At 49.8% G+C, this 10,204-nt stretch overlaps 1 protein-coding gene across 3 annotated transcripts in view; it reads right to left on the bottom strand.

Moving 5' to 3' along the window:
• Positions 1-2,452: 2,452 nt before the first annotated feature.
• The window catches only part of LOC135921195 (neprilysin-1-like), a 44,360-nt gene continuing 36,608 nt past the window's right edge, over positions 2,453-10,204 (bottom strand). For all 3 annotated transcript variants that reach the window (XM_065455508.1, XM_070538469.1, XM_065455509.1), the window contains 2 exons: positions 5,193-5,759; positions 2,453-4,574 (listed from right to left, as the gene is read on the bottom strand). In XM_065455508.1, coding sequence (XP_065311580.1) covers positions 3,371-4,574; positions 5,193-5,759 — 1,771 coding nt within the window. In that variant the 3' untranslated portion in view covers positions 2,453-3,370. The remainder of the gene's footprint in view (positions 4,575-5,192; positions 5,760-10,204) is intronic.

The raw sequence follows: 10,204 nt of genomic DNA, 5'->3' as shown, positions 1-10,204 counted from the left end.
CTGTTAAAGAACGCGCTTATATACAAGGAGATATGGTGCGGGGGTGGTACATATAAAAAGATATGACAAGGTGACATGTGATTATAGTTTGGGTCAGGCATACATCGTTCACATGCACCCGTTAGCCCTGGCAAACTCGACCTCAGCTTTGATAAGCGCGATGGACGGGGTGCTTACGCACATCTCTTTTTCTTTAGCTATCGCAAGCGCCTCCCATATTTCTCGCTCCGTTTTTGTTTTTGATGTTCCAATGACTGTGGTGCTTTCTATTAGCGGGGAGCATTTGCACTGTTTGAAATGTGCGGCCAAGTTGCTAGGTGCTGTCAGAAGCTGGCACGTGTATTTGTGCTCCCGTAACCTATCATTTAGACAGCGTCCAGTTTGCCCAATGTATACTTTCCCGCAATCTAGTGGGATTTGGTAAACAACTGAATTAGCGCATTCCATGTACTTTTTCGCGTGCTTAGTCTGACAGACCGTAGCACTAGGGTTGGCCTCTTTGGATCCTGCGTTCACGCTCTTGCACGTGCCTTTTAGTTTTTGCGGGGCGGAGAACAGAACTTGAACATCATGGCGTTTGGGTGTCTTTTTTATCCGATGGGACAAGCCATGGATGTAAGGCAACACCACGCGTTTTTTTCAATTTTTCCTGTGTTGTCTGCCTTTTCCTGTTGGCTCTGATTTCGGGCAACAAGTTTTCACAGATTTGCACCACCATGCTATTCGGGTACCCACTGTTTCTTAAGCGGCTTATTTGCAAATCGATGGTCTACCTCACAGCACGGTGGCATGATTTTTCAATTGCTTGACTGATGCAAGCCTTGGCAATGACTCTTTTTATGATTTTAGAATGGCAAGAGTCATACCTCAGGATTTCTTTTTCTCCTCTATATAAACATTAGGATCAGAGGCTCCCACATCTGCTGGTGCTACAAAACAAACGACAGGACCGGCGCTTGTGTCCTTCTTCAGTCCTTGCCTTTTGCGCCTTGCCTTTACTCATTCAAGCATGAACCAACTAGCCCAAGCAAAAGTTTACTTGAGTGTGTAGAACGCTCAACTACTGTGTCACCTCCGCCGCGGTCCGGCCCGGCATTCCACTATCTTCGGGATTTTTTTTTCTACACGCGGACACGATAGTGGGGAAAGTAGCCCTTAACAACTTCGCTGTAATAACCCGTTTTGCTGCGTTTCCACAACACATAGACCGGCCACGGCTTCCGAGGAGCACGCGCATCTCGGATGCCACGGAGCGGCGCGCCCGGTTCCTTGCATACCTCCAGATGGCGCTCGCCTCCACCGCATCAGTCAGAGAAGCTGAATTAATCTCATGGGTGGCGGCAATGGAAAAGAAACCTGCCATGAGTAACTACTTAAGAGGAAAAAACGAAATCAGGAAAAAAACCATTTATGATAACTCAAAGGGAAGCTCATTACTTTTCGAAGCGAGATCAGGATGCCTTAGAAAACGCACCTATAAAGCGAGATATAAGAAGGAAGAAGCATGTGCTTGCTGTGGTAAAGCTAGGGAAACTATGGAGCATGTTTTATTAGAATGTGAAGACGTCTACCCAGCAGGCGATTTAGGCACTACTGGCCTCCTTGAAGCCCTTGGGTTCAGAGGGAGCAGTGGTAAAGCAAACATGTCTGCAATAGACATTAGTAAGAGGCGACTGGAGGATTGGTCGAAGAAAAGTAGGGAAACGACAAAAGACGGAGACGTACAAAAGCACCGTTCGCAATAGGGGATCAGAAAATTTGGGCGTGGTAGTTCATAGTGTTTTTTTTGTGTTTTTTTCATTGTTTAACCTAGGTAGAATATTAGGCAGTATAGTAGCAAGAGCTTGGTGGCGCAACCCACCGCTCCGTTCCAAAAGGGACGCTCATAACATCCATCCATCCATCCATATACAGTAACTCTACCGCATCGCGGCCCACGCAAGATGCCGCGTTTCTACGAGAAAGCTCGCCTTCGGGCAGAGAATTCGCCGCCAGCGTTTCCCGGTAAACATTACGGTTACATAAGCTGCGGTTGCCGGGAAGCGTGAGAAATGGTCAGGAATCTTTGAATGCTATCGCGTTCCACTCTTAAAGGCGAAGCTAAAGCGTCCTCCAATTTCTTTGAAAGTTCATGGGGGTGGCCGATATTATAGTTGAAATTAAGAGGAACAAATGCAGTTGGGCCGGCCATGTAATGCGCAGTGTAGGCAACGGGTGGTCTATTTCAGTTACACAATCCGTATCAGGGGTAGTAAAGCGCAGTAGGGAACGGCACAGTACTATATGCGCTGTGATTGAAGTGGGAAATTAGCAGGCATAGGATGAAATCTGCCGACGCAAAACACGTATAATTGGATGTCATTGCAAGAGAACTTCGTTCCGCAGGCGACACAAAATAGGTGGCTGCTGCTAATCAAGATGATGGTGTTTATTATGATGATGATGATGATGATGATGATGATAATGATGATGATGATGATGATGCGGGTGTGCGCAAGCTCTAGTTGCCTGGTATGCTCAATCCATGCATATAAGGCTGTCTTGGGTATAGTTCGTGTCACCAATTTGTTATTTGCTTCGGGGTCGATTAAAAATAAATTTCTTTCATGCTTTCTCTCAGGTAACACAGAAATCGTTGCATAACAGTTGAAAATAAAAATAAATAGGCCTCGTCACATTCGCGCTCACTGAAGATATTTAGACAGGAATTTAGTTGTTCGCTACAATATGGTATCACGATTGCTAGGTGGTCCCAATGTAATACCGCAAAATTAAATTAAGGATGATCAGATTTATCTCGGAGGAGTCGGAGTGGGAACACATAGCGCTTTGCACATCCGCGCTGCCGCTCGATAAAGGTTTTGATGACGTGCTCGCACTTGCCCCTATAAGATAAAAATAAATATAAAGATCAAGATATTGAAAACGGTTTCGGTAACTCTCCAGTCGAGGTAATTCGTGAACAAAATAAGTCACTTGAAACAAAATAATTCATTTGAATTCACGTATATCAGAAGAAAACGGTGACTGTCCAGTAGAGCTAATTCGTGGACAAAATAAAGTAAACTTAATTCACCTGTATATGAAAGAAAATAGACTTCAATATCGGCAGCGCAAGTAAAACAAAATTCAAGCTTCATGTGCCATTTACGGCCGCAACAAGGGACACTGGACTAATTTCACCAGCGGAAACTTCCACGGCGATCCGAGTCAGTTGATGCGAAAATTACCGAGAGCCGAATAGCCATGAAACTATCATAAGAGTTCAGGCCCAAGGTAAAGCCGGTAGTATGTACAACGTTTGAATCCTGTCTTCGATTGCAACACGTTCGACCATAGTCTAGGCGGTCGTCGCCACAACGCACACCCGTCATACGCAATCTTTCACAGTTGCCATGGCCGTTCCCACGTCACACTGAAACGCCTCCCCAAAGTAGCGGATGAGCCTGAGCGGATCGTTGCACTTGTGCTTCCCGTCGGAGGCGCCGCACTGGACCATGCACCAGAAGACGAACAGCATCATCTTGCCCGACAACGGGTGGTGGCGGTCCAGCCTCGTCTGGTGGCCCCCGTCAGTGACGTCGAGAAAGGCCCTGAAAGCCGCGTCCAGGGACATGGCCCTCTCGGCCAGCTGAAGCCTCGTCATGTGCGGCCACCCGGGCGGAGGCACGGCGCTCCTCGTGCCGGCCACCGACGCGTCCAGCAAGCACAGGGGCTGCGACTCGACCGCGGTGCGCGTGCTGTTGTCCGCCTCGCGAAGGTCGTCAAACACGAGGCCCGCGATGGCATCGGCGATGTCGGCGCCCAGGGCGCCGTACTTCACGGCCGGCGGTGCGTCCAGGCTGTAGAACAACGGCTCCAGCGCGACGGGCATGAGCTCGAAGCGTTGCGACACCGCCGTCGCCGGCTTGGCCACAAAATAGTGGAAGCGAACCGTGCCGTTCCAGAAAAACCGAGCCGTGCGCGTGTCCCGCGTCGTCGCGCGCCGCGCGGCCACGGCGCCCTCGATATTGTCGAGTACGGTGGAGTTCATGTCCGGATAGTGTTCGAAGAGCTCGTTCAGGGCGTCTTCGCGAGAATCGTGAGCGAAACTCAGCGGTGGGCCGCTCGGCGACGAAGACGCGTTCGCGGCGGGCGGCTGCGTGCTACGGTCGACGAAGTCCTTCCACGCCGGCGATGCCGCGTACCCTTTGCGAAAGGACGCGTGCACGTTCCTCACAAGGAGAGCGACGTCGTCGATCACCTCGGGCGTAACTTCGTCTCGGATGTAGCTGGCGTAGAAGGTGAGCCCCGTGTAATGATGCGTGAGTCCCACGCAGAGGAGCACGTGGTCCCGCGCCGCCTCTCCGTACGATGAGTAGTAGTAGCGGATTACCTCGGGCTTAGTCAGCAGCGACAGCCCCTGGACGGCGGTCCAGCCCAGGTAGTAGGCCATGTGCGACTCGCCCAGCGAGCGCAACAGATCGAAGAAGGTGGTAAAGAAGCCTACGTTGTCCACGGTGACCCTCTGTGACGCGGTGCCGTTGTACACGGCCGCTTCGAAGTTCTCGCGAAATTGCACCTCCCATGCAGACCTGGGAAGCGGAAGACGCCACTTGAGTACAAAGTGTTTACCGACTATTTATTCGCGTTCACAGGGCTGCTCAAGGCTCGGAACGACGGAAGGGAGATGTACTACGTACCCACACGTCCAAGGCTGCCAACGTCCTCTAATCTGCCTGAAAGAGCTACACCTCCTCACATCATCACTCCGTCTTAGAACACAGAGTGCGCAATTCAGCTATATATGTGACTGAATAAAGGATTGAGCGACAACAATTCAATCAGCTATAGCAAAACACTTAGCGGGGGACACATTGGGCACTTAAATTGTTTATTGTTTCCACTGCAACTGCTCTCTTAAATACCGGGTCACAAAGACTGTAGGTGCGGAAGAAATATTGCACTACACCCTTGCGCACTGCACATGCTCCCTCTTGAGGCGAATCACACACTTCGTTTTCAGGCGCCAACTGCCGAACGCGCATGCTTTTCCTGAGCGGTACGCGTGCAGATCGTTTCCTCTCCTGCTTAGCACGGCGCATACAGAGCCATTCGTACAACTATAGTCATCGATTGCACTGCCATTCTTTACAGAGGCTCCAGTCGACCGGCTCTCTGCCGCAAAACTCAATGACCGTTCGTATACGCACTTGGGGATCGTGTTGCCGGCCAACTGGATGACCTCGTCGAGGGTCGCGTTTTCCAAGAAGTCGCCCTCGACCACGGCGTACGCTCGTTCAAGCGCCGGCACCAGGTGGGACTCCATCGCGATCAGCTCGTCGTACGTGAGTACGTCGCCGCGCGGTTCTTCGGGTTGGTCAAAGACGCGCAACATGTGCCCGAAGTACGTCTTGTAGTCGCTACCACCTCCGCCGAGCATGGCTTGACGCCTGTCCAGGACTTCGCGAAAGAACACCGATGGCGACACCGTCATCGGCACCGCGGGGCGATGGACCGAGAAGAGGATCACGGGTGCCCAGTCGAGCGTGGCCGACATGGCGAAGCAGATGCGGAGCACGTTCGAGTCATTGCTGAGGCGGGGCCAGAGGACGCCGACCCGAAGCAGCAGCTGCTTGACTGCGTCCAGCTCGCTGTCACCGCCCTGCGTGTAGGTGGCCGAGCACGACTGGTAGAACTTGGCGGCCTTCTGCGACGCGCTCTGTCCGTGCGCTGGAACGGCAGTGCGGCGGTTCCTCTCGGACACGCGCTGGATGAACCTGCAAGAGGAAACTCGATGGAAAGAATATCGCAGCACTTATTGACAAAGCTAGGCTAGTTGTAACGCACACGTCAACGACATTTTGGCTTCCTTAGAGGACAATAAAAGACACATTGGAACGCGGAAGAAAGACGCGTCTTCAACTAGTAAAACTTCAAGAGCTTCAAAAATTGAAGACCGGCATCCTTCCAGTTGGTGGTGGTGATGGTGGTGGTGATGTTGAAGCAGGCGGGGTTGGACTGGCATACATAGCCGGCAATTGTTCCGCCTGATCCTCCTTCGAGTTGAGATCAGGGGTGTGTCACCAGGTGTCGGTGAGCCCCGTGTCTCGCAGGAAGGCTATCAGCAGTCGTTGCGCTCTCTTCCTGAATGCCGCGGGCCATCCGGGGAAAACAACGTCTTCAAAGGCCCTGTGCGTGAGACCACTTTTTTGTAGGTTGTCGTCGCCAATGTCACCACAGAAAACACAGAGTGGGGAAACGCGAAGCCCAGTCTTGAATAACTAAGCTGGGGTCTGCCGCCTTTGCTGTGTTTCTGTGAGGTGCTTGCAAGTGTTGACTGTATCGTGAATGGTGACTATATACGTTAGTTTCTGCAATTTTAGAAAAAAAGAAAGCCCGGATCGTGAACTATTTCCCTTTTTTCATCAATTCTATTGTATACTGCACGTGCCACGGTGAGTCACCAGCAATTTCGTGCAGCTGCTGAGCACGAGATTGGAGAATCGATGACTGGCTGAAATTACACTATAAAAAATGTTTACGCCCTCAAGGGCGTTTGCTAACACACTGTTAACCCACTTACCGTTAGGGCCTTACAAAAGTTTATACAGGACGACAACGGAGCTCTAACTAGACGTGCGATGACAAAAGTCGTAGTCGAAAATTATTTGATCATTGTGAAAGCCTTGCGCGCACACAAATATCTGACCGGAGAGTTTCATATCTCACCCTGTGAAATTCTTTTGTCGGATACTTATGCGCGCCCAAGGCTGCCAGAATGGTGATATAGTTTTCAACTACGTCTTTTGTCATCATCGTACGTCTTGTTAGAGCTCCGTTGTCTTCCTGCGTAAACATTTTTACAGTCATACCCCACTCCGCAAAATGCGAAAAAACCTTCGTGCACCACTCTTTGCATGCACGTTAAAGAGCAGCGGGTGGTCAAAATTACCCTGGAGTCCTGTACACACTGTTTCTCGTAGCCTTCGTCATATACTCATGGACGTGAAATCATGTCAAGAAATCAGCCAATTATTCCGCGTTTCAAGATAGTTAAGATTATGAGACTTCTATGCAACGTTGCCTAGTGTCTAACCTTGAAGAAGCCACATTAGCGAAGATCACGTGATTAAGAGGCTTGCGTGCATAGTTTCCGACAAAACGTACCAGAGGAATTTCTGCCGTTGGCTTTTATGGAAGCTGCAAACGTAGCGGTTAAGTCTTTGCAGATATAGTGCACGGATTTGCCTAAACTTCTTCTGTCTGGCTTCAGAGGGCCCTGTGACGTTGCGAATCGCACATATTCAAAAACATACTGCTCTATAAGAGCATAACCATTCGCCACGAATGCGCACGAGCTGAGTCGTAATGCCGTCGAGCGTTTAGAAAAATGTCGCTGGCTCGAATTTGAACTTACACTGGCTCGACCGGTAAACGGAAATACGGCACGATAAATGCAGTCACGAGACTGTATAAAACCACAAGCACGAAGGCTACACAAATCCATGTAGTACCCATCGTTTCCGTGGTAAGTGAACGATCGCAACGCCAGAGTTTCCCCTGGTAATTTTAGTAGGAAACTATACGCGCATGTTCGTGGCGATCTGGAGTTATAGCTCGCGCACGCGGAACTGCAGCTTTTGTTATCGCTCTCTCTGCGCATGTGTTGACTGCAGCACGCATATAGCACAGAAGGCTTAAGTATAGGCTTTAATGACTTTGGCGTGCTTAAATGATAATGAAGCGCGATGTGCATGCAAAGTGGTTTTTCATTGGGTACGCCAGTCGTATACCGGATCAAATCGACCATAACCACATCTTCATATTAAGAAAGAGTGCCTGAAATTGTAGTTCACTATGATCACAGTGAAATATTCCTTGTCGCTGTCGCCTACAGGGGGTGCTACATGCTTGCGAGGTGAGCAGCACACCTGCGCCGTCGATAAAGCTTGGAGTATATTGGCCTCGATATCGAACAGAGTCGGCTCCTGGCGGCGAGGTGACGAAGCTCCCAAGTGTGGATGCCGGTGGCCCGTCGCCGCTCCAGCCGCAGTGTGTAGCGATCGTAGTTCGCGAAATCACGATGGATGTTGACGAGGACGGTTTGTTCGATGGTTAGTAACCTCTCAACCTGTTATTCTTTCATTTTTGCAACGGAAATTCGTAAAGTAAATCGCTGTACGTTTTTAGTGTACTGATGCGAAAAGCATTTGCTCAACGCGACCACACCATGTGCGCTCGTCTCCTTTCAACATGTTGTGAGGTTAACATGCGTTTTTTTTCCCCGTTTTACAGCACCCTTGCCTCTAAGCACAATTCTCAACCATGTTAGGGATGGTGTCAGGTGTCTCGTCGAAGGCGACCAAGTCGTTGCGGCGGGCCACATCATTGAGTGTAGTGCCATCGCTTCCACCTGCTGCTCTGACGGTCCTGTGCACGTTATCGCATTCGTGCTGCAGTCGTCCGCGCTTAGTAAAGACCCACACCGAGTCGACCTGAATTTGACCGACGAGACAAAAATAGCAGAATTGAACTGCACATGCCCTGCAGGGTAAAGTATGGCCTCAAGTTGTTCGGATGTAGTTGGTCGCGGCGCGTATCGCGATTTGTTTACATTACATCACACTAAGCTGACTCGCTGATTTGCGATGTGTTTACGTTATGCGATAAATTTAGAGATCTTATGTCGCTTTATCAATTTTTGTTTTTAGCCAGACCTACGAAATCGCGAGTTAGTTTTCAGAGTGTTACTACCATTGTAAAATGTTTTCGAGTCGCTTTATAACCAGTTGCAACCGTTACACGAAGCTCAGATAAAGCATGCAACGTATAATTTATGTTGTATCATAATCATTAGATCCCTTTAATTACTTTCGCATGCAGGCGCTTGAATTTGCAGTGGTGCTTGAATGCAGTGCATCGGGCTTCAATTTTTTCCGCCCCCCTATAGAAGAGCGAAAAAAATATATCAATATGAGCAGTAGCAACAAATTCGCTCGCGCATGTTCGTTCATCGCTTAATGGACCATCCGCTGTTGGCTCGCGAAACGACACTGTTTAATCTGTACGAGATCATGCGTACACACTTGCCGTGTTTCGGTGCTCGTATTTACACTTCCGAACACAGAGAACAATTCCCATGGCTGAGGAAAGACAACGGAAAACGTGACAACTAGTCACGCTCGGTGACGGTCGTTTAAACGGACTCGCAGCTGAGCGCGAGCCTTGAATTCACTGCGCAGGCGGCGCATGAAGTTTATAAAATAAATTGCATGTGTGGACACATGGTTAATTTAGTTGCGGAAGTATATAAAAGCACAGGCGACTCATTACTGGCATCCCAGGCCACGCCGACACGAACTTTCGCGGACTGCAACGATCTTCACACGAACAGCAACCACACAGCAACTGCGCATGCAGCAAACATTAATGCCCAGGTTGCCGATTAGGATTCCCAAACGTGATATCATATTGGACTACTCGCCATCCTTTTTCGTCAGCGAACGCGTGAACGCACCATCGTCGAAGTGTTTACTGCACACCAACGCACACTTGGAAGGCGCCTTGCCGTTCCGAAGCCTGACGAGCCATTCTCGGCGACGTGCCGCGTCAACGGGATAGTAGTGAAAGCTTATCCCTGGCTCTGTGCAATATGTGCTGCATTGCGGAGCCGAACAAAATCTCACGATGGTAAATGAAGCGTTTTCTGCGGGCACGGAGCACATAATCGCGAAATGAAAACAGTAGCTCCCTACACTTCCACACACCGCACGGGCGACGCATCCACACTAACGGGGCGACGGTGCTGCCACCTATAGGTCGATCTCGCGGCCAATAGCTGGCAGATATCGGCGTTCCAAACGGAAATAGCGGCATAACTTTTAACAAGTGCGCAGCTGTTCGTCCTCTGAAGGCGCAGAACTCAGTATGACCGAACGCTTTTTTTCTGTGCGGGTTTGGAGAATTTTGCAGTCAATGCGAATGAAAAACAACTCGTCTGAAATTCCCCAACAGGTAAAGGACATTTTGCATGAACACGCAAAATTGCAGTTGCACGTAGACATGAATGGTAATTTGCTCAATCGTGTATCGTGCGACTTCCTTCACCTGTGAAATTTCTATAAGTTCGTTGAAGAAATTCTGCGCGCATTGTTTCCCATTCTATCCTAATACCAATGCCCCCGTTTCAAGGATGCGACAATTGGCGTATCGCGTGAGACAA

The sequence above is a fragment of the Dermacentor albipictus genome, chromosome 5 (genome assembly GCF_038994185.2).
Source record: "Dermacentor albipictus isolate Rhodes 1998 colony chromosome 5, USDA_Dalb.pri_finalv2, whole genome shotgun sequence".
Classification (NCBI taxonomy): Eukaryota; Metazoa; Arthropoda; class Arachnida; order Ixodida; family Ixodidae; genus Dermacentor; species Dermacentor albipictus.
Note: the sequence above shows the minus strand (reverse complement) of the source record. Positions and strands in the feature narration are given on the sequence as shown.